Source organism: Phallusia mammillata, chromosome 1 (assembly GCF_965637545.1).
Source record: "Phallusia mammillata chromosome 1, kaPhaMamm4.hap1.1, whole genome shotgun sequence".
Lineage (NCBI taxonomy): Eukaryota > Metazoa > Chordata > Ascidiacea > Phlebobranchia > Ascidiidae > Phallusia > Phallusia mammillata.
This window is the reverse complement of record NC_137252.1, coordinates 33,121,841-33,146,729: the sequence shown is the minus strand read 5'-3', so window position 1 is coordinate 33,146,729 and position 24,889 is coordinate 33,121,841. Positions and strand designations below refer to the sequence as shown.

Here is a 24,889-nt window from a genome sequence, read left to right as displayed (position 1 = left end):
CAGCAATTTTTTTTAACTTTTTTTGCATTACTTTGTATATTCGGTGGTGCGTGGGCTATTTTGGGGAATCTGTAACAAGTTACACAGCATGCAATCCTTTAACATTTTTGCGATTTTGTGCCGTTTCGTTTCTAATCAGGTAGTTTTCTGGGTTTAATTTTAACACGAACCGGTTAGGGTTTAGATCAGAGCTACTCAAATAGTGTTTTTTTAAGTCCAAATGCAACAGTTGAAAATTACCGAGGTCAGGACACCCCTGTTGGTAATGTAACATGTCTGAGTTAGCTTTATTGTTAAATATTTACATTAGCTAAACAAAAGCTTTCATTTGTATAATTCTTATCAGTTTAATAAAGAATCAAATCACTAGTGATTTGAAAGGGCAGTTTATTACACCACAAACAAGACTAAAGCAATGATTAAATCTGCGCAACAATTTTCCCCTCGTTTGGCGGTTGTCATTGAAAAACATTTTCTCGGCACAGTCGCACAATCTGATGGAACCTTTTTTGATAAAAGTGTAGGCGCCTCGCATTTCCCGAGAAACCGATTTTTGGACACCAGCTCGGAAACTGCTACCTCATAGCAATTTTCAGGTATTTAGCACATAAACAGATACACAGCAAAGCGTATGTAATCGTAATCAAAACATCGTCGAGTATGCAAATTACAATTTCAAGAAGAGCTATTTTGAGTAAAATATTACCCAATTTTAATTAAATGACTTATATTTTCCCAAGATACTTGAAGATCGACTGAAGTGCTCCAGGATGGAGAGTGAAGACGAGAAGATGAGACTCCTCTAATCCAACCAATTCCTGGAGCAGAGAGTAAACCGGATTCAACGTGAGATGGAGGAATCGCAACACGAACGACTTCATCTTCTCGAAACCGTCAATTAAATCAAACATCACATACAGGTGGGCGTCGCCGATCGTTAACAGGATGAGACTGGCGGAAAAAGGGGCGTGTCGTTTTGTAAAATCTACTTGTTTTTTAGAGCTGTATTTAATGTATCAGACTGTGTTATGGGCGAAAACATAGCTGTAAGCAGCTTAAAACTGATGGATCTAAACAACAAATTGAGTTAAACATTTGTCGTCAGAAACTGGAAGTTGAGGCGAGGTCAGCTCGACTGAACGCTGCTAAGGAGTTTACAACGAGTAAAGACACCTTGGAACGAGAGAAGAAGCAACTGCAATGTCGGTTGAAGAGCGTGGATGATACAAACCGCAACAGTGTCCGTCAACTTTTAGGGTAGTTTGGATTCTGGATTGCGCAATAACCAGCTATTATTGCTCAACATTAATTGGATAATGCACAGAATACGGTGATTGTTGCGTAATATCGAATCAGTATGACTCACCATTAAACTACTATTGCGCAATATGAGAACATGTTGCATAATATCAAGTCATTCTTGCTCAATATTTAACAGTAATTGCCTAATTGATCATCCAGTAATGGCTCTTTGGGGCAGAGTAAGACGCGCTCAACTGGAATGCGCCGCCAACGAATTGATCGGTTTAACGTCAGCAGTTGGGGAAAGATGATGCCGCGCAGTGTTTGGACGAGCACGGTTGTTGATCTGCTTTCAAACACAACAAATCGACGCTTGTTTGTGTGCATCTCAGGTGGAAGGAAGAAACAAAGAGTGGAGAGATAGGAAATAATAATTAAATAGGATTTCTTTATCATTTCCAAGCACGTTGCCTGCGTGCCTGTTAGACGTTTGTAATTACAATTCGCGTATACAACGTAATTCGATTCAAATCTTGGCACTGGCAATATAACTTTCAATGATTATACCGGCTTCAAGTCACTTCATACTACCATACATAAACATGCTTGAAATAAGAGGTTGGACAATCTTTTCTTCGTGTTATGAGCTTAAGAATCGGTGGCTTCTGCAAATTACACAAAATATCTACCAGATGCAAAATGATTTTTTTCTCGTGTGTTATTATATTTCTTCTAATGTGTTACAGATAAATGTTACAGATAAAGATATAGGCATTGTTAAAACAGTAATGATGTCACAGAGGCTTGATTTACTAGCAACTAACGGTTTTTATTGGCAGCAACAGTAATAAGTTAAGATTAGACTTATTAAACGCATCACGCACATCAATAAATTATGAAAGGGTTTTCCTAATCTTTTATGAAAGGGTTTTCCTAATATCCCGGAGCTCACAACTGAAATCTCAAGATCTTGGGAAAAGGTCCTAAGGAGTGGCAGCCCTGGTGCCAGCACATGCACATAAAAAACCTAATTAGTTTACGCATCAGGTAGATAAAATAGAAAACAGCAATCAAACAAATTTAATAACTTTGAAAAACCAATCTAACCAAATTTCCAAAACACCAAGTTCTGCGAGCAAACGTATTTCTATTTTTCTAATTTGCATGAATAGGTGTGAATTTTATTATTATAGTAACGATGCAGTTTGGAAATTTTGCTGGTTTCCAATTTCGGTTTATTTTAAAATTTTAAAGTAAATTTATGTTTTTTTATTTGCTCAACAAACTTGTGACAAAAACCTCATTAAAAAATTGTTGTCTTGTTTTGGAATTTTATTAGCACGAGAATCACAAATAAAACGAAAGCAAAAGAGTGGAAGTTTGTAGAAATTGTGTTCAAGACACAATTTGAAGTCGAAGTTTAACTTTCATCCAAAAATTCTTCAACGCTGTCGAAAAATTCGTTTTCTTCTTCGGAAACTTAATAGTCAGGGTAAGTGAAACTAACAGTTGATCGCTGCAAGAAACAAAAAAAACACATCCAGCTGAAATCTTTCTAAACAACACAAGTAGAATCACACACAAAGTTTTAGGCTTGCTGAGAGTGTGACGTCACCAGCCCATGACGTAATTATATTTACGTCACTATTTTATTCACAGGTGATTTTGTATTGGAAAATGTTTATCTATAAATCGAACAAACAATCTTACGGGAAGTCCGAGTCTTTCCAGTTCTCTGTATAAAATCTGTTTCCCATCATGAGAAATCCCGCAATCCTCCAGATCCAACCACTCAACTTTCCTCAAACAACCGGAAGCGGAAATTATTTCGACCTCGGAATTTCCGAACTTGTTGCCAATCAGAACAAGTATTTCAATCTGCGCAAGATTTGATGATTATTTGTCGCAAACATCAACTGAACAAATTAACTGTCACGTGACGAGTGACGTAATTGTGTCGTCATATATTTAATTTCAGGTTTTGTAATTATTATAAAAAATATTCTCATGAAACAAAATCACAATCATAACAAACCCCGTGTTTCATTTTACTGATTCCTCCACAAACCACCCTCAGTGTGTCTGAGTTCAGTTTGCAGCGTTGAAGAATCAGCGACTCAACAGTTCGATTCAACCTCGGGAGGATTTCAGCCAAGGCGTGCGCTGCACTCGATGAGATGGGAGTGTTGAAGAAATCAAACTTCACAGGAAGATGACTTGCAAGAAAGTCCTTTTCGTCATCTGAGCATTCTTGCAAGTCCGTCAGCAGATCTAGTAAAATACAAAGGAAAAACAAATAGATGTTGCAAGTGGTATACAATAAAGCAGGGGGCCTGGAACTAAATTTATGATTTCGGATTGACCATAAAACCATTTTGAAAAATTTCATAAATTTTAAAATTTCATTTCAACACCAGGAATATTAACGAAAATTTACGACTGGAGCCTATTTGCGTTTTTTATGCAACTTAAAATTAATAAGGACAATCTTTATACGTTATTTTACTGTATTAGTAAGTTTTAATTAAGTCTGCCTACCTGTTTATTTGCAGAACTTTTCACCTTACTAACTTTGTATAACATTAAATACTTTCAGCAGTAAAAATTACAAATTTAGCATCTAAACACGAGAGCAAATTTAATGCGCCCTTCCTCCAAAACTTTTAACAGCTTCTGATCTACAAATTCACTAAGTGAGTAAAATATTCCATTAACACAATGTGATAGTTATGACGTAATACAGAATTTATTATGTCATACGTAATGAGACAATTACAGTAGCAATGTTTTTGCAAACTTCCGCTAGCGGTGCTAATGATTATAATTTATTATTTTCAGAGTAAATTTAAGATAAGAAAGGTTTGTTTAGTTTTGAATTACACCATCTTTTATGCTGGTACTTTGCATTGTTAAATATCGCTACGAAAACAACGCTTTGCTGTTTACGATGCGCTCATTATCACGTTGGGCCGTCCATCTCATTTTTTGTAAAAACCTTGTAAAATACTAGAAAGGTGCCCCGCGATTTTTTTAATTCTTGAGTACAAATTAGTGAAAAGTATCAATCCACACTTCAAAAGGTTTTGTCCCTATTCCTTTTACATTATATAGTCATATATTTTCAATTTAAATATGAAATTAATAAAAAAAGAACGAGAAACAATTCTCCCAATCCTCAATCTATAGCTTCAACCTCGAGATAGCTGTCCAAGGCCAGTTTTTAAACCGTTAAATTTTTTTTCACAAACCCAGCCAGTATCACCGACACTGACAAATGTCGAAGAAATTTAGGAGCAAAGGTATATGTAACAAATCGTTCTTCAATTTGTTTTGTTTCGCAAACGTTCACCATTGACCTGTATCTCGTCGACACGCTTTTCAGTACGACGTAGTCCTTGTTCAACAGTAACGTTTGCCTAATTTGTGAAGTTGTGTGTTTCTAAATTGAATTTGTCAAAAAAAGCTATGACAAAAAAAATTTCTTAAATGTGTTTTGTGATACCTACAAGTTGACCTTTAGTGACCCCTCGTCGTACGACGGCCAAACTGACAATGACCGCGCGTGCCACCTTAATAAAACCACACAGCATTGCTGCGCAAAACCAGCTGATTGTTAATTGTCAAAAAATCGTCTAGTAAAACGTCTAGTTCATGCGTGATGCATAGACCTCCCGCTCTGCATTCATTAAACTGTAACCAGTGAATCTCAATTGAAAACCAGTGAGTCAGTCCCTTTGGATTTCTGTCTGCTTGACTGCCCACAGTATCCAGTGAACACATATCATGTACATATTTTGGGCTGTAAAGGTAACCACCGGGCCAATCAGGCTAAAATTGTAAACAACAAAAAAAGAAACCCACAACAAAATTGTTTACAATTTCAGCAAAATAGAGCTTGTATTTCAGATCTAAAGGTCTGGTTAACTATAAGGGTGAAAATGGGTAAATCCAACTACAAGTTACAAAATTACTTGAAATACTTTATAAGGCACCAACCAACAAAGCATGAAATTATTGGATCATGTGCTTTAGTAAGTATAGCTGTTTTTGAAATTTCACGTTTTTGAGGCCTGTGGGTGAACCCCTGGTTCATCCGCGGTCAAAACTTCAGGAGGACCAACTTTGGATAACTAACAAACACGTGTGTAAATTTGAAACAGCTTAAAGCACTCTTTCCTAACCAAACGCATGAAACAGACACAGACACGAAAAAAGGGGTGAAAAGACAAAAACAGTATGTGTCTCCTTCAGGGAAAAATTATCTTTGTATAAAAACATGTATTCGGGAACGAATTGAAAATACATGCGGTTAAATATAAACCAAGGATCGAAACATACTCTTACCCAACAAATCCTGTCTACGCAAGTCGGTTTTCATGTATTCGATAAACTTTTTGCGAAACATTTCAACCTTGCCTGCAGAAAACAAAAACATGTTAATTTTTTTCTGCAAAAACCTGAAACGCGACTATGAACAATGTCTGACCGGCGAGGAAAATAAAAAAAGTGCCAGAATAACAGAGGAAAACGCTGGAAAACGAAAAGCGTAGTGTGTTGGGAAGGCGGGGATGCGGTGGAGCCTCATGTATGGTGTCAGTATGATGAGAACTATATTAAAGTTCTGGGGCAATGTGCGTCAGGTCGCACATACATTTTAACTGCTGTTACATCATCACGTGTATTTCGCCCCCAACTTCGTTGCAATGTTACATGTACTGTGTGCAACGGTTTTAATGTTGTTGATTTTGGTAATATTTCCTTCGTTTTTTTAGCGACAAATAACGCCTAAAAACGACTTTTGTGACACTAAGCCTGTTCACATACACAAATTTACCGGGGTAAATTACAAAAATTAACCCTGTTTAGACTGAAAAGAGAAAAGGAAAAAAGGCAAGTGGAGTAAATTACTGGGTAAATTTTGAAAAATTTACCCGAGTAAATTGATGGGTAAATTTCAGAAACACACTGGGTAAATTTTACCGGATGCTCGACAATAGGCTGAAAATTGTTTTCATGTTTAAAAAGGTGCACCGTATATAAACAAAGAACGATATATTGAATCCCGAGAATATGTTTTATTACTTTAAAATCAGGGTAATTTTTTCTCCATGTGAACAGAAGGCATTTTGGAGTAAAAATTTACCCTGGATGTGACGTCAGTAACCGGAGTAAATTTAAGGATAAATTTTGAAATTTACCTGCTTATGTGATCAGGCTTACTAACTTTCCTTTACAAGAACACAGTTTTTTTAAAAATCGTCGTTAAGTGGTGTACCACAATAAGTAATCCAATATTGGAGCGTAACGATGGGGATACAGTAGAGCGCACGTATGGTGTCAGTATTTTGCAAAAATGAGTCAAATTCCAAGGCGGTTTGAGTAAGCACGATTTGTACCAACCAATAATGTATGAAATTTCAAAGCCATGTACTTTACCGAGAATAGCCGTTAATGAAACCAGAAAGGTGACTTTCATATATATTTTTATTTGATTTATTCTTTACCCTATTATACACAACATTTGACCTACTACACACGTTTTAAGGCAAATTGGTTGCGATTATTTAGGACAAATTAGTAGAAAACATCTGACCAACCAAACTAAAAAGGTTTTGTCTATATCTATATCGTTTTCACATTATATTGTCACTTATTTACAAAATTAAAAAAACTTTTCCTAAAAAACCCAGACCGTGTTACAGACACTGACAAATTAGGTAGATAATTTGCAGCAAAGGTATATAGCAGAGTTGTAAGTAGGGTCAGGTTCAGGCTTAGTTTTTTTTAAAAAAAAGGCTTAATTCGGGCCTGACTTCTCAAAAACGAATCGGGTTCGGGCCGGGTTTCGAGTTCGTGCTCCAACTTCAGGCCCGTTTACAACTCTGGCCGTGTGGCAGCCGGACGATCGTTTAATGACCTTTTTGCACGAAGTCCTTAGTGTTAAACAATAACGTTTTGCTTAATTTATACATGACTTAAGTATTATTTCCGGAGCTTATTTGTCAAAAACAAAGAAGCTATCTTGTGAAATAAGAAATCGTTCTTAACTGTGTTCTGTAGTACCAACAAGTTGACCTTCAGCAGCCTCCTTTATGTTAACCAACCAACAAGTTGACCTTAGGTTAACCAACAACGTTTTGCCTGACATATACGAAACCGGAGTAACTAAAGTTTGGTGTGCTAACTTAATAAAACCCAAACGACTGTTGATGCTCGACTATCCGCTCTGCATTAAACTGCTACATTTGTAAATCACTCTCTTCAAATAAACCTGCATAAATCGCTTTTACACAACCAAAGCCATTATTATTCTGAAATATTAAGTTAATTGGCATCAGCGTTCTAAAGATTGCCGACCCCTGTACTAGGGCTATTGAGTCAAACAAAACAAATGACACATCTACAAGACTATATCTATCAGCTGTAAAAGTTTTATTCATATCCATCAAACAAATGCCAAAAGTGAATGGACAAACTTCATGGGAAAAAAAGAGTAAAATCAAGATGTGTCCCCCAAGGAAAAGGCCAATAATTTCCAAATGTAAACCACATGTGCCTATGGACATACCTTGCCTGTTTGCAGATTTTGCAGAGTGATGAACTGATGGTACAGCGGCTTTGCATGATGATGATTGCACATCTGTTACGATATCACATTAGTACATACCATTAGGAAAACCACTACTGACGTTTAACTTTGAAATGAGTGATAAATAATAAACTGAGGAGTGCAAATCACAGTATATTGACCAATGAACTATCCCATTTTCAAAGTGTTCAACCCACCTTTTTCGTCTTTATCCCCCAGCAAAAGACCACATAAAAATCGACGGACCATCGACCAATGACCTCCCTTAGCCACCTCAGGAATGATCTTGTTGAATTCTTTATCTGACATGAAATCATAGATGTATTTGGCGGCAAAAATCTCCTGCAACATTTGATGTAAAAAGTAAAATAGTTGGTCACCATCAAATAGTCGTTGATTCGGAATGCCAATTTTACGAGCAAAGGCAATGATAATGTCTTGGACAACGGTGGCTTTAAGACTCCCAAGACTGTCTTGGGTAAATACAACAGTTTTTTGCAGCATTCCTTCAAATGCCATTTTACCAAGTGGTTTCCATAAATTGGCAATATTGATGTTGCGTACATGGTCAGAGTATCTCAGTTGTTCTAACACAGTTTTAAAAACCTCTGCGACTGTATTCACTTTGTTTAAACCTTGATCCAAAACAGCAAAAACAATAAATTGCAGTAACAAAGGATTGTGGCAAAGACTAAACAGTTGCGGGGTTTTGGTGGATATTAATTCCCACAATTTCTCTGCTTTTTTCCCTGCAAAAGCACGGAACAGCTTTTCCATGTCTTCAGTTGAAAGGTCATCAACATGAACTGTCACATCTGGACGAAGGTGTGACGGGAGTTTAAGAATTTTGTGGGGACGTGATGTAAAAATTAGCAAAGAATCTTTAAACATCTTCTTGCAACAAAGATTGGCTACTAGCTGATCAATTGGCAAAGATGTATCATAAGAAGCATTTACTGGTGTCACATTTTCAAGCGTCCACAATGCCTGGTCATAGCCATCAAACACAAAAACACACCTATCTTGGTTTTCTACCATCCATTGAAATGCTTTTTCTTTTATTTCATTATCCAATCCAGGACAAAGACAGTCAACAAAAAGTTCTTTGCATGTTAACGGTTGATTATAGTTTAGGTCCATGAATCTAAGATGAAACTTAACAGATTGATTTGGTTGACTTAACTTTGTCAATTGTTTAGAAAGAGTAGTTTTCCCTGAACCAGGTGGGCCAACTAATGCAATAAACCCTTTTTTGGAGGTTAGGTTTAAAATTGTATTGAAGGAAACAGGCTGTTGATTTGCAGTGGAGGAAAGTTTCTGTCTGGTAGATGGTATGAATTCATCTGTTCCTACAGGACACCACAGTCCCCAATACGCCTTGTACTCATGCATTCCTGGATGTACATCAGGTAGTTGGTTTGGTTTCAGTGTTTCATCATAAAGCACCACACTTTCTGGTAAGCTTTTTATATGCTCCTCCTGGAGCTTTTCAATAGCAGCAACTGAAATCAAATGCATGTGAATCAGGCTTTTCCCTGTTAATGCCAAAGTGCCACTTTTTTGGATCTTACTTAAATGGTTGATTGTAATTTGTGCTGGTTATTATTGGTCTCCTTCCCTGAAGGGGACTTATTAGCCAATATAGCCATTAGTTATAGCCAATATGTTTTTCTTTATTGTCTAATGCTGGTTCAAACTTACTCAAATTTACATACATGGTAATTTGATATCCAAAGTTGATGTACCCAACCATGCCAGGTGACCCAGGGGTTCACCAAACGTTAAATTAACAGAACTGCTTTGATTAAGTACATGATCTGGCAGTTAATACTTAATTAGGTTGGAGCATTGTAAAGTATGTTTAACAATTTGGTAACGTTTAGTTGGATTCACCCATTTTTACCACATTACCCCAAAATATTTTTTTAGGTTTAACAGTTATTGGGGTCAGAAATAAAAGCCTCAATGTGGTGAAATTTGTTACAATTGTTTGTTATTTTTTGTCCTGGTAGGCCTAGGGTTTCCTTTACAGCCCCGTATATCTGTACACTAGACCAGGGGTCCGCAAATACATTTTGACGCGACCCTAAAAAAAGAATCTAAATTATCACGACCCAAGCATTTTGTTAGCATGTAAGTTTGTGGAAAATACTAAGCAACTAAATATCAATATTAAGACTGCTATAATGCTATTGTCAGTTGTTGTTTTCACAGTAGGTAAACAAACGTATTTATTCTAACAAATGAGAACTGTGGGCTCTGTGTTGAGAACACAGCTAATCACAAAATGCATGCTTGCTTAGGTGCACTTAACTTTTTGCATTGTTACATAGACTGTATGGCACAGTTACGTAGTCATGCGTAACAATGCATTAATGATTAAAAGGTTGAAAAAAGCCGAAATTCATTAATACTGTAGAATATTCATGGAAAATTTTAAATATTTCGCGACCCAGACTGGAAGGTCTCTTGGGTCGCGACCCACTATTTGCGGACCCCTGCACAAGACAGTCAGAGAAACAGAAGTCCTCTCCCTCATGCATAAAATTGTTACTAGGTAGCCTTTTTGGTGATTAGCAATTACCTGGTTTTGCATCACAATAACATTAACTTTATCTGTGCACTTTTAGGTTTGGTGATTATGGTTTGTACATCTTATCCATGCTTCAAACCTTATTGTTTTTTTTTTGTAGTAAGTGTAGTAAAAGTACATGCTTATAGAAATGTTAATACGTAAATGGAACTTCATGCGTATAGGAATGTCACCTTTCTAGTTAAAAAAGAATTTACAAATGGACCGTTTAATAAAAAGTTCACTCATTAAATTTCACCAGATGTTTTTGGACACAATATCTGTCAATTGTTTCTACAAGTTTGTAGCTATGTTCCTTTTCATGTAATGGTGAGTAAACAATAGAAATATGTTATTGCACAAAGAAAAAAAACACTTTTTTACCTTTGTCTTTTTTATCAAAATGTGGCCTCCCAGAAGTATTGTAATCTAAATCAACATTTTTTTTGTTATAATTACATGTGTCAAATACAAAATTATTGGGACATATACTATTTATATTCAGTTTTATTCTATTTAAATTGAATAAAAGGCAGCTGGAACAAATTTTACAATTTAAAAGTTGCTACATTACTATCTTACAATGTGTGCTCACCACAAAACTGGTTCAAATAATGAAGCCCACTAATAAATTGTGTTGTTAAATTTACATGTAATGACAGGCACTTACAATAATTAGCCTGCTGCACATCTCCTTGATGTACGTTCCCTTGAACCCCGACTATGGATGAACCTGAAACTGATGCTTCTCTCATATCAATCCTCTGTTTGTCTCCAACAGTTTGGTCTGAATAAAACATGATTTTATTATATCATGTGTTGGTTTCTTGTATAGATAGTTTGTTGCAAAAAGTGAAGGGTTAGGGAAAAAATCACACAAACAACAATAAAAACAGCAGAAATATGTATTAACCATAAAGGTGGCTTTTTGATATATTTCCATTCTATATATTCCATATCCTATTCAGCAATTTACTATACACACCATTCGATGTACACACATTATTGTTTTTGTATGCAAAAATGAATGGGTCCACATGTGAACACATGTGTGTATGTGAATAGTTTATGCTAAAAATGTTCTGTTTTTTTTATGTTCGTAAGGACATATTAGTAAAGCATCACACTAAACTTTAAAGGTATTGTTGAAATTCTTAACAAATCATACTGTCATATATTTACAAAAGTAGTAACGAAGAATGGCAGAGAATGCTTCTAAACATCTGGGATTAGAAAACATTAACAGTATTAGAAACACTTAAACTAAAGGAGTCATTTTGCAGCAAAGGTATACATTACAAATTGTTCTTCACTTAACTTATATTGACCTGTATATTGATCTACAGTAACCTCTTGCCATGCGAAGTCCGAATGACCGATAATGACCTTTTGACACATTTTTCAACAGCACACAGTCCTTAATGTTTAACAATAACATATTGCCTTTCTCTGGGTTATTTGCTCAAAAATAAACAAGTTATGTTGTAACCTAAAATAGTTCTTGCAGGGTTTTTCTGTACCCACAAGTTGACCTTCAAGTGACCTCTTGTCATGCTGCAGTCAAGCTGGCCATTTATTGTAACTTTCGTCCAGTTTAAATTTTGACCAGTATGTTAAGCAACAATGTTTTTCCTGATATATAACAAAGCGAAATTCTGCTTTCCTATGAAAACTTCACTAAAACTAAAAATGTGAGTGCTAAGATTCTTTGCTTTGTGTCATCTCCAAGAACCAGCAAACAAAGTAGTTCAACAAAACACTTGGCATGACATCAGCGATATTTTGTTCTTTATTGCGATAAAGATACTACCATACATATAGTCAAATGGGCTAAAAAATTGCCGCAGTTGGGGTAAAAAAAACAATACCCTCACAGCTAAACCAAAAACAAATTTGTAATACTTTCTTTTTCACAAGATGTATTTATTCTGTGGCTAAACAATAAGCCATAAACCTTTCTCAGATTTTGTTTTTTGGCAATGTTCTACTGGTTGAAACAACAGTAGTAAAATTCATATGTTAAAAAGTCTTCAACAACCTTTAGAACAGGGGTTCCCAACCTTTACGATCCCGTACCACTTGAAAGCTCTGAACTGCCACGCATACCACCATAGAGCACTAATGTGCTCTATGAGTCTATGGTGCCATTTCTTACAGAACGACTAATTTGGTCCAATCATATTTTATTCAACACTAGCTTAAGCTACAAAACGGTAGATGATATCTATGAAGAGCAATCATTTGACATAATTAACGCCCACTGTGCCACAGCGTTGTTCGGCTTTTCATAGCAACTATGCTTTTTGTTGAGAATTGACATGACCTGTAATTTAAAGATCGTAATGATACGAAACAACAGGAATAGTTACGTAAGAATTACAATAGGCCTGGGTAATGTTTTTTTTGTAAACAAAACCAGACAAACAAAATATAAATTTGCAAATCGAGGTTTTTGTGAACAAAACAAAACTCGCATACCACCTGAAAACCCTTCTAGTGGTACGCGTACCGCAGGTTGGGAACCCCTGCTTTAGAAGCTTTCCTGCAGATTTTTTGTTACAAGTTTGGTGTCAATGACCTTTGTTCTGTGTTGTGTCATAACTATGACCTATTAAACAAAATCACTCCACTTGGCTAGCTTCTATAATTTTTCAGAAATGCTGTTGTTCTTTTTTACCCCAAACGATTCTATAGGAATGGGGTAATAAAAGACAATGTATTTTTTGCACCCCACTTTTTTGTCTAATTTTTTCTATTTGTCACCTGAAAGTTTGAAAATAAAAAAGTAAGCCTATAAAATATGTACTTTGAATCAAAGCTGTACAAAATTGCTTTAGGGACCTAGCTTGGAAGGAAGTTTTTACCAAAAAGTATACTTGCATTGCTGGAAGGTCAATTTTGGGTCCAGGCCTTATGAAAAATGCCAAAAGTAAAAAAAAGGGGGGAATCAATTCATTTTGTGGTAATTCAATCAGTTTTGGCAGAAAATGAAACTTGATTTCAAGAAGTTTGTGTAAGATTGTTCATTAAGTTCATATAATTCAATTAAAGTTCCAACTGCCACCTAATGTTATTTTTTTCAAATGGGCCTAATGTCGACTTGTTTTTTTACCCTGACATTGTTTTTTTTTTACTTTTTTCAGGTTAAACTAGAAGGGTGGCTTAGCACATATTTCCCTTGCATATACACTATAACCTATTTTAAAACATTAATATATTTCCTACACTTATTTTATATTGGGTCCAATATCATCCACTGTCTTTTATAACCTTGGTTGTTTCTGCAGGCAGAAACACATGCAAAGTTGTAAATAATGCATTTCAAGAGATAACAATGAGAAAATTTGGTATTGTTAGGTCAAACACAGTGACCGGTACTTTACATAAATATGTTATAAGGAGTACAAACTTTTTAAACTCATTCCATTAATACATTTTTGAAGGTTCTTCTATTTTATGGTCGATCTGAGAAAAAAGTGTTAAATAGTGAGAAAATAGGCTAAAACACAATAATCAGGTCCTATTAATGGCAAATTTCACATGATGGTAGGGGGCTAGTGGAGTAAATGATAAAGCTACAGGGTAAAACACAACATTTTACACCTATAAATGGGACACTCTATACGCTATCTGAATTGCATTATTTCTGACATTGTTTAAGAAATAACCTTTTTGGGGGGCTAGTGGGGTAAATGTTGGGGGGACAGGGTTGAAGGGTTAAACACAACAATTGACACCCATAAAGGACAAATTCTATAACCTGTCCAAATTTCATCTAATTCCGACACCAATTAAAAAACTGAGCCATTTTAGGGGTTAGTGGGGTAAATGATGGGGTTCAACACCCAAACGTATGAAATATGAAATCACAATGACCCAATCAACAGTCATGTAAAATTTTATCCAATTCAGACAATGTTTAAAATTCTGACCACTAGAGGTGCTATTAGCAACATTTGTCAACGCCTCTGGCGTCATAAGGCTGTTAACACCCCTCTAACTGGCATGTGCAAAAAATGCTCACCTAGTAATGCACAAACACAAGTAGCATATGTTCTGTTGCCTTTATTAGACCATTCTACCACAGAAATCTTTCGTTTGTGGTGCGCAGCAACATACAAAATCGTTTTACACTTTGGGGTCTAGCGGGGTAAATACTGGGGTTATCAAGGCAAACAAAGCAGATGGCACATCTACATAACTATATCTACCATCTGTAAAAGTTTCATCCAAATTCACCAAAGATTTCATGCCAAAAGTGCATGGACAAACTTTACCGGAGAAAAAAGAAAAAAAAAGAAAAAAAAAAAAACATAGTGAAATCAAGATGCATCCCTTTCAGGGAAGGGGACCCATAAAAACAGTTTTCGTCAAATATTTTTTTGTATTAGTAAAACCAAAAACTTATCACATAACTATAAAAGTAGCTCTACCAGCTTTGTTTGGAAGAAAACTGACCTTTTGTTTCCTAAAATAAAAGTTTGGCAATAAAGTTCAAAACATCGACTATATTTACGCCTGGTTTTTACCGAATGACATTTTTTGGAAGAAAAAACACAGAGCTTGTACTGGCTATGAGGTAAAATGTTTGTGTATGTGTGAAGACATTGTTTCACATCACACAGAGCTGGTTTGTTAACCAGTCAATCATCTCCTCTTTTTCCACATGTTGCGCATGACCCTGGCGGAGGGCACTGTCTGGCTCTGCCCCATAGACAAATATTATGTATAATGTCTGCCACCCCATATTTGTAACAAATGTCATTGTGATATAAATAACTGAACAGCTAACAGCTCTATTCCAGCAAGAAAAAAGCCTGGTGGCACTAATGGCATAAAGCAGCAAGCTAAAATTTTAAACAGTAAACTAGTAACCCACGACAAACAAATGTAGTAATTTTCAGCTCATTAGGGCTAGTATAACCTAAAGATTTTTGAGTATAAGGGGTAAAAAATGGGTGAATCCAATTAAAAGTTACAAAATTGAAACAAACCAGCGTTAAACAGAAAAAAAGAAGAAGGGAACTCAATAATTGCCCGAACAAGTTGCAGATAACAAAATATTTGATAAATAGAAGCTCATCACTTTTGCCATATAGACCACTATATTTAATATGTAGACCAGTGGTTCCCAACCTATGGGTCGCGGCCCAAAGTTGAGTCACCTAAAGATTTTATTGGGTCGCCTGTTTTTTGTAACAATAAAAGGATTTACTCTTTGACTTCATTTCGTAGCATTATTTTTTAATTTTTCAAGGCTAAATCAGGCTTCTTCAACGATGGGTATTTCATCCAACGAGGGGTTGATGGTGACAGTTTTTAAAGTTGGGGGCAATATAAGCTTACAAGAACTGTGAAACTAACTTTATCTTACAAGCAGATTTTATTCATCTTGCAGACAAACACCAGGGACAAGGCACGCATCAGCTTGGGCAATTAATTTGCAACATAGGAACACTGTGTTGAGGCTTTGTATGGTGATAGGTCATACTTTTTAAATACAATGATAACGAGCTTTCCCTTAAACTTGTTTCGCTTTCACACTTCCTATAGGCCTAATAGCGCTTCCCAAACTGTGAAGCATTTATATCATTAAATTTGGTAAATGTAGTGTAATTTGATGTTGTGTGTAGGATTCTCCTCGACTGTATACCGTATAGGAATGTATAGGATTCTCCCTTCCTTTAATGTTTTAAATTGTGGCCCCAAAATAATTTCAAGACAATTTGGCATAATAATGGTTAATTCTGTTTTTGATGTCATATGGGCTGATAATGCTTTGAGACAGCTCCAAAGACGGGCTAAATGGAAATGTTTTGAATAGTCTTTGTTTGATTTTTAAATGTTCCAAACAGGCATAGTAATTTTCGAAAGCTTTTCTGATAAAAAAGTACAACCCAAATAGTAAGAATACATGTCCATGGGTCACGGGACATCACAAAACAACAAACTGAGAAGTATTTGGGTCACGTCAAAAAAGGTTGAGAACCACTGATGTAGACCATACACTGTAAGTAGGCACAATACCTGTGACATGCTGTTGCATTACTTGCGGTTGAGTGGATATGAACGTTGAAGTACTGGCATCATCCAATTGTGGAGTCAAACCTGTAAACATATGTTACAAGTTGTAACTCAACTTTTATGACAAAAATATAATTATTAAGGATAAATTATTAAATTAACTATATTTATAAAGCCTGATTGCAATAACCCACTCTTGGTTAAGAAAACCAACTGGATATTTTGGGGTGACAATGATTACAAAACGCACAGAAATTTTCTGGATCAATGTTTGTAAATTTTTGTTAAACTGAAGAAGAAAAAAGGAAGTTGAATATAACACATTACGCATGCTAGCCACCAATACATTGTAGTTGTATTGTCTAATCCAAAGTCTATATAAAACACAAGTTGTCCAACCTATTGTTATGCAATAAAGCCTATGGAGCCATTTTGTGTCCAAAATGATACTGTGGGTAGAGAAAAATAACACATAAATTGTCTGATTTTTACAAACTGGAGAGCATAGACGCGAATTTGATTCGCCAAATTGAATGAAAATTTCGGGTTCTAACATTTCAACGTAATATTAAAAGCTAAATTGCTGTTTTTCATGTAAATTTGGCCGCTTAATTTTCATGTAAACTTCAAATATTTGCGTTCAGCGTGCATTATCATGCTCAAATGTTAGAACCAAAAGTTTCATTCGATTTTGCCTATCAAACTCACGTTAAATCCCACCAGTTTGTAAAAATCAGACAATTTATGTGTTTTTCCCTATACCTGCTGTATTAATTTGGACACAAAATGGCGTCCATGCGGCTCTATCGCGTAACAATGGGTTGGACTACTTGTGTTTTATATATACTTTGGTCTAATCCTTTTAAATCATGTGCATCAACAAAATGCTTTAGACCAGGTGTTCCCAACTGGGGTTACTCGTACCCGAAAAAGGGCTAAAAAGGCAGCTTATCAAACAGATTTCACAGCACAGTTTTATTTTGGAATTGTAAATGATATCATGCCATTACGGTCTTTGATTTAAAAAACAATTATCTACAAACAAATGTTGTTATTTTGCAAGAAGCATCATTGTTACATAACAATGTTGTTTTTGCTTGCTGCCAGCAATAAACAACAAAACACAAAGTTACTATGAAAATGCACAGATAAAGGAGGCATTCAATGTAGTCTTGCTGTAAATCTGCTACAAACGACTAGAGAAAGTAGGGGAAGGTGAGGCAAAATAGGCACTGCATTGTTTTCATAATAATGAACTGTCACTACCATTTTGTTTTGCGTAACTAGAATTAAGACTAATAAATCTTATGTAAAACTTTGGAAAAACTGCTGCTCTTTCTAGATGTCTAAAATAGAAAAAAATCTTAAATATAATGGCCCTAAGTTTAGAATGCCGGTTAAACGTTTAATGGTGCTATAAAAGCAATTTCATTTAGCAATATACATCTGAAAAAATCCGTCAGAATTATTTTGGGGGTACAAAGAATGCTCTGAGCTGACAAAGGGGTACGAGCAGCAAAAAAGGTTGGGAACCCCTGCTTTAGACATTAAAGAAACACAACAATAAATTTCATGATCTGTTATTATGTATAATCTTACCTGTTGGAAAATGCTGTGGAGCTTGTTGACTTTCATGCTGGGGATAATTTAATGACCTAGCAGCAACATATGTTTGGGGTTGTTGAGCAGGGTTAGTTTGTGAGGTATAATTCCGATTTGTATTAATTGAAGATGGGTAGCATAATTGTTGATTGAAAAGCTGAAAATATATATTTTGAGAAAATTGAAACACACCATGGGGCATTTCTGGTGGCACAGGATATGGTAATTGGTTCCACAAGTGCTTAGGTACATTAAAATGGACTTACTGCAACATAGTGTTGTTGATTTGCATAGGAGGTTGACTGAGTATTCCATAATGTCTGATTCTGAAACTGCTGAGAATCAAACTGATTCCTTGCACCTGTTTGTTTGAATGAAGGAAAAAAATAGCATTAGACTGAAAAAGGGGAAATGCAGATAAAAACAATATTTCTTTCAAGTTAGGGGTCAGATAATGACCTACTATTTATATCGCCTTGCCAATTTATCCATTATAATGAATGTAGAAGCACGGACTATTTCAAATTTTCACATTTTAGAGGCCTGTAAACCGTTGGGTCATATAGGGCAGGGCTTCTCAAACTGTGGGTCGCGACTCCAATTGGGGTCGCGGAATATAGTTTCGGGGTAGCGAAACATTTTTGCGTTATTATGTCAGTCACAATAAATGGTATACGTGCGTACATTTATTGTTTACTATACCAGGGATGCACAACCTTGCAACCGTACAGAGACAAGTCAAACTGCTCTAAACCCATTTTGTTAAACTTAAAAGACCAGCCAAGTAGCAATATGAGCCAGACTTTTTTATGTCTCTTGTATGCAAACACTGTGAAAAAGCAGATATCACTAGCGTCACAACATATATTATGACGCCATAAAAGCTAAGACTGTCAATTTGTGTGTCAAGTTAGAAATTAATTTAGCCTTTTATATACATACATATAATATAAGTATTTCTTTATGTCAATAATTTCAAAACACGAGCAAGCAGTCAGTAAGCGGCCGCTGGTGAAATACAGATCTGTGACGCGGCGTCATAGCGAAAGGTTGTACACTCTTACGCTAAACCCATCAAGGGGTCACATAGAAGTTGTTGTTTCAAAATGGGGTCGCAGGGCAAGAAAGTTTGAGTAGCCCTGATATAGGGCAGTGTTTTCCAACCCATGGTCACCAGAAAATTCTGTTATGACAACAGGAGGATTTACTCTTTACTTCATTTCATAGCATTTTTTTAAATTTTCCAAGGCTTTCAGGGTTCTTCAATGGGGCCGATTTCATCCACCTTAGGTTCGATGGTGACAATTTGGAAAATTGGGGGCGATTGCAACATTACTGATTGTATACATAAATAAGATTACAAGAACTGTAAAACTCAGCTAACTTTATCTTAAAATCAAATTTTATTCGTCAGACACACAAACACCAGGGACAAGGGGCGCATTAGCTTAAACAACCTGCTATTTGAATATATAGTGGTTACCTGCGACACTGGGGACACTTTTATTTTGGCTATGTATTGTGACTGGTTATACTATTTAAATACAAGGATAACAAGCTTTTCCTTTGTTTCGTTGTCATGCTTCTTATAGATGTAATAGAGCTTCCCAAATTGTGAAGTATTTGTATCATTTAATCTGGTAAATGTAGTGTAATTTGATGTTGATTCTCCTCTACCGAGTAATGCTCCATTGTTTTCAACAAAAGAAGGGTATTGTTTTGCACATAATTGTATTATTATTTTGTCTATGATGAAACAAACTGCTTTAAAAGGTTGCCCAAAACTAATTTCAAGACTACTTGGCATGGTACAGACGAATCCGGTTAATCACATCATCGATTTGCCAAGGGCATCTGATGCGATTAACCGGATTATGCGATAATCCTGTTGCTATGTAAACAGTACAGGCCGTTAACAAAAGTGCTCATTTTCACTTCCCCAGCTGAAACAAAGTTGCAGTGACGTTCAACTATGGCAACGGAGCAGTATTTTCTCTCTTTTGTTGCAGAGAATTGAAAAAATTGCTGCTCCCAGCGCAATACATGACGTCATGCTTCCTAACTATCGTGGCTATGGTGCAATCGACTAAGTGTGTTAAAGAAACAGTAGAAACGCACACACACACACACACACACTCTTAATTGGCGCACACGCCCAGTTCGCTTGATTTGTGCTTTCTCTTGCAGTCAGGTTTATTTGAAAAGATATGTTACATCGCATCGTAGCTAAGCGGCCAACATTTAACATTTAAATTTGGGAACTTCCCTATGAAGACGATGACGTTTTAGTCTTGTTTTCGGTAGTTTTCTATATAAATGAGCCAGGCCTCTCGCCTAATATACACGTAAAATGGCCTGTTGTTTCTAACCTAATTAGTTTTCTAGTTCAAACCAACACGTTAAGCGGCAAAGTGCTAGGTGCATAATTGTAAGCAACCCCAAACCCGCAAGTACACGACTGAAACCTAGTCAAACTTAAAACTTTGGCACATTCTACAGCGCAAGGGCAATAAGGCGAGCTGCATCAGTTTCTATTATAACCCGTTATCCAATTGACAAAAAGAATATTTTAGCAAAAGTTTAAGACTCAGATTATAGCACTACTTTCTAGCTTAATCAGCAAAACTGCAGTTGCAAGATTAGCGTGACTGTCACGTGATCAACGTGTGATCGTTGCTTCAAAAATTTAAAGCAGCAACAAATACTACAGAAATAAATGCCTTTCTTAATCGGTGTTTTACCTGATAAGTTGCGCAAGGTCACGAACAGAAGTCAAAATATGCAATCATTGGCACGTTACCAACTACGTGAATCTAAACAACATGGTGTGATTACTTGCGATCTAACATTTTTTACAACCATTACGTGTTTGGCGGGACATGAACAATATAACAGAAAACATTTTTTAACATTTGTTTTACGTTTAACCTTGTTTAAATTTCAATACAATTTAACACTTCGAATTTGGTGCAGTTCGCACTTCGTAAGAAATTGCAATCAGCGTCTTTGCCGGAACACAAGTTTCGTAATTTTAACACGTTGAACTCTTTATTTAAACGCTTGTTATATTACTATTGGCGATTAGATAAGCCAAAAAAAGGAGGAATGTGCACGGCTGTGAGATAACGACTCCTTGTTATCGCACAGCGGTACACTGAACGCCGATTTAATCTTCTAATAACTTTCCAAAATATTTTATGGTCGAGATGTGTCATTTTCAACGTTAAACGCGTTATTTGGTGTGGAATGCAAAAATGCATCTACGTCTTTTTCGCGTACATTACTTCCGGAGGATTTTGCTATCATATCGTCGTTTTTTATTCCAAATACTCAGGCTGTTCGACTTTTACACAGAGATCATCAATCCGGTTAATCGCATATTTCGTGGAAAATCGATGCGAATATCCAGTTTATGCGATAAACCGGTATGCGATTACCCGGACGATTTTCTTAACAAACGATGGGCGACGGTTTGGGATTTTTAATTGTGATGCAATTAAACGGATTATGCGATTAACCGGTATGCGATTAACCGGATTCGTCTGTAATTGTTAATTCTGTTTGTGGCGTCATATTGGCTGATAAAGCTTTGAGGCAGCTCTAAATTTCGGGCTAAATGGAAGTGTTATGTCAAAAAACGAATAGTATTTGTTTGATTTTTCAATTATCAAAACTGCCGCAATAATTTTAGAAAAGCCGTCCTAATTTAGAAACAAAAATAAAACCAAAATAGTAAGAATGCATGCAGTGGCGCAACTAGCGGAAAATTAAGGGGGCAGGCAACGAATTACCAACACGACTTTCCCAAAAACGATTGATTTGCTAAGTGAGTGCGTATCATGGATTGGTCGAATGATCTGACACGCTTTTCAACCAGAAAAAAACTGGGTTTAGTCCTTGGATTGTACGGCTTTGAATGCCGTGAAAAAGTAAAACTTATAAGGCACAAAGCCCATTGTGATAGTATATTGACGTTTTAAACTAAGGCATTGTTTCGTAACAAATAAACTCGATCGACTGGGTGTTTACACGTTAATCTTTCAATCTGTCTACTAATGCTGTATCATATTATGTGTAAGTTTCTCGTTATCATTCCTTGTGCATATTTACGTCGGAGGCATCAAGTTGGAATGGAAACCAAGTAAATTTGTCAATAATGTCTTGTCCATCTGAGAAAATGTGGAAAAAAACGTCGTTCCGGACTTCCAAAACAATTACGAACAAGTTGTTGAAAGATTATTGGCTGAAACTCCATGCCGATAAACATTTCATGTCCAAGGTTTGTGAGAAACTTCAAAATAAAATTTTGGGAAGTATTTGGGTCGTTTGGACTGAATAACTAACTAACATGAGTGTAAATTTAAAAGACAGAAAATACAGATAAAAACTAGATATGTCCCCTTCACACAATTAACAAATGAGTCAAATACCTGCTACTTGTTGATTCATTGCTTGTACTGGGTACATTGAACTGCTGGCACCCTGCAATTGTGGAGGCATGCCTGCCAACATACGATTCAGGCTATAACAGGGTTGTCACAGCCAGGACGGCCAATCTTGCCTTAAAACAGGGGTGGGAAACCTGCGGCCCGCGGCGCCGCATGGGGCCCGCATATCCTTTTAATGTGGCCTGCGTCAGATTTTTGTTAAAGTACCACTATATTTGTGACGTAACAGTCACTCGATTGCCTTTTCTTGCAGTAACAAATGATTGGTCATGTGGTGGTATTTGTTTGATTTTAGAGCTACTGACGTGCGATCCTTATATTGTTATTTCAAACATATCATTTTAAAAATAAACAGATCAGTAATAGAGCTAGGGTGTTTAACTCTTATTTTTTAGTCAAAATAAGTGATAAACCTGTATGCCTTGTTTGTTGAAAACATATAGCAGCAAAGAAAAAATCAAATCTGAAGCGATGAAATGTAATACCACTTGTGTCTCTTGGGTATTTTTACACAGAATTTGAAAATGAATATTTGGCCTGCCCAGTACTAAGTAGGTTCCCCACCCCTGCCTTAAAAGCTCAAACTGACATCATCAGTTATTTTTTACAATCTTACCTGCTTGAAAATGCTGTGAAGCTTGTTGTGCAGGGTGGTCAGCAGTAGATGGTTGAGATTGTTGGGCAGAGTTAAGATGTGGGTTGTTATCATTTGACATTGCCCCAAATGAAGATGGGTGAAATAATTGTTGGTTATTTTTTTGATGAATAGGGGCCACATCATCATGTACTCCTGATTGAATGAGATTTGGTGAATAAGGTAGCTGGTTCATATATTGATGTCCAATACTATGTGGATTGTAAATTTGCTGAGTACTAACGTGACTTGGATAAACTGGAAGATTTTGCGGGATATTCAACTGAGTATTTTCATGCTGATGATAATGATATTGTTGAGCTGAACATGGTTGTGTCCAAGTTTGAGCTTGTCTCACTGCAACATAGTGTTGCTGATTTGCATAGGAGTAGGTTGGTGGAGAGTTCCATGATGCCTGATGTCGAAACTGATGAGAGTGTGAAATATTTCCTCTTACAGCTGCAGCATCAAATTGATTCCTTGCACCTGTTTGTTGGGGTGGAGAAACAGCTTGGTTGGAATGTGGAGTGTTGTATGGGTTTTGAGGTAGGTGAAAGTTTAATGGAGAGTGTTGGTGTGGATTGTATGGCTGGCTAGAGATGCTGGTAGATGCCAAGTGTTCTTCACTTGCTGAAGCATTCTAGAATAACAAACAACAGCTTCACAATGTATTGGTTTGTTAATAAAATTGCAGCAAGGTTGTTAAAAAATGTGAAACTTTCCACTGTGGCTAGCTACAAAATTATTTACTGTCTCAGCTGAGGTAAACCACAAGTTAAATATTATGCAAGGAATTCATTGGCAATTTGATTACAACAAGGAATAACTATACACACCTTTTTCTATCAATCCTATGTTTAGTTGTAACTTTAGAGTTGTTTAATGTGTGTAATTTTATTCAGTTTTGATGAAATATGTGGTTAAGTAAAAGTAAACAGTAAAAGTCTTAGTAAAAAGTCAAATGCAATCTGAAATATTTTTGTTTGAAACCACAGATGGATTGCAAACAGTTTTTTGTTTCATAAAGTGAACAGAAAACAACAAAACAAAAATTAAATAAGAATTTGCCAGATAAGTCATTTACAAACCACACATACATGCTCTTTGCATTTTAACTCCAACATGTCAAAATTGCACTTTTTCTGTATGCTGAGTCAAAATGATTGGTGACTATGTTGCAGATGTGAATGCAACCGAATTATCAAAATCAACAAATAAAAAATTGTTTAACCTGATTTTGGTCATCAGTATTTGGAATACAACTTCCTGCATAATTCCGCTTCATTTAATGCAAAATAATCCACTTGGCAGATGCAGATCCAGGCCTGGTTTCCCAGATCTGCCACTTTACAATGTAGAAGTCAACAGTTGGTGAATATGATCAGCTTTAAACACCTGACTGAAATTACATAAAGCTTAAATAGAAAACAACACAATTTAATTGTTAGGAAACAGTGTATTACAAAAGAATTAACATTCTCGACGTTTATGTTTAACATTTAACCATAAGAAAACTACTTTATCCTAAGCTTTTATTTTCGACTGCATTGCGTAAAAACACCAAACTTTGCGAGCAACTTAAAAAGAGGAACTTGCGAAACAAAAGCAATATGGCTTCACCTCAGGAAAGTTTTCGGTGAACCCCCTAAAGGTGAGAAACAACAGAACAACGTTAAGGCACAGGTCACTGAACAGCCTTATACCAGTGTTGGGCAGATTAAAACGATTTTGTTTTAATCTTATAACGATATATGAAATGGCGACATTTGGAAACTCTG

General features: G+C 36.1%; 1 protein-coding gene across 4 annotated transcripts; it reads right to left on the bottom strand.

Annotated features, from left to right (window-relative positions):
* Positions 1-2,575: 2,575 nt before the first annotated feature.
* LOC145230652 (uncharacterized) lies at positions 2,576-24,514 on the bottom strand. Of its 4 annotated transcripts, none has more exons than XM_080096154.1 (14): positions 24,343-24,514; positions 23,094-23,751; positions 22,460-22,531; positions 18,296-18,390; positions 18,027-18,186; positions 16,431-16,511; positions 11,074-11,190; positions 10,788-10,832; positions 8,029-9,333; positions 7,811-7,882; positions 5,587-5,658; positions 3,278-3,513; positions 2,953-3,120; positions 2,576-2,758 (listed from the first exon to the last, which is right to left on the bottom strand). In XM_080096154.1, the coding sequence occupies exons 1-14, from the start codon at positions 24,394-24,396 to the stop codon at positions 2,723-2,725; spliced, it is 3,171 nt and encodes a 1,056-aa protein (XP_079952280.1). In that variant the 5' UTR covers positions 24,397-24,514; the 3' UTR covers positions 2,576-2,722. The 4 variants fall into 4 exon arrangements, with proteins under 4 accessions (XP_079952280.1, XP_079952295.1, XP_079952272.1 ...); XM_080096169.1 differs by lacking the exon at positions 2,576-2,758 and having other exon boundaries at positions 2,895-3,120; positions 8,029-8,133; positions 8,212-9,333; XM_080096146.1 differs by lacking the exon at positions 2,576-2,758 and having other exon boundaries at positions 2,895-3,120.
* Between the last annotated feature and the right edge of the window lie 375 nt (positions 24,515-24,889).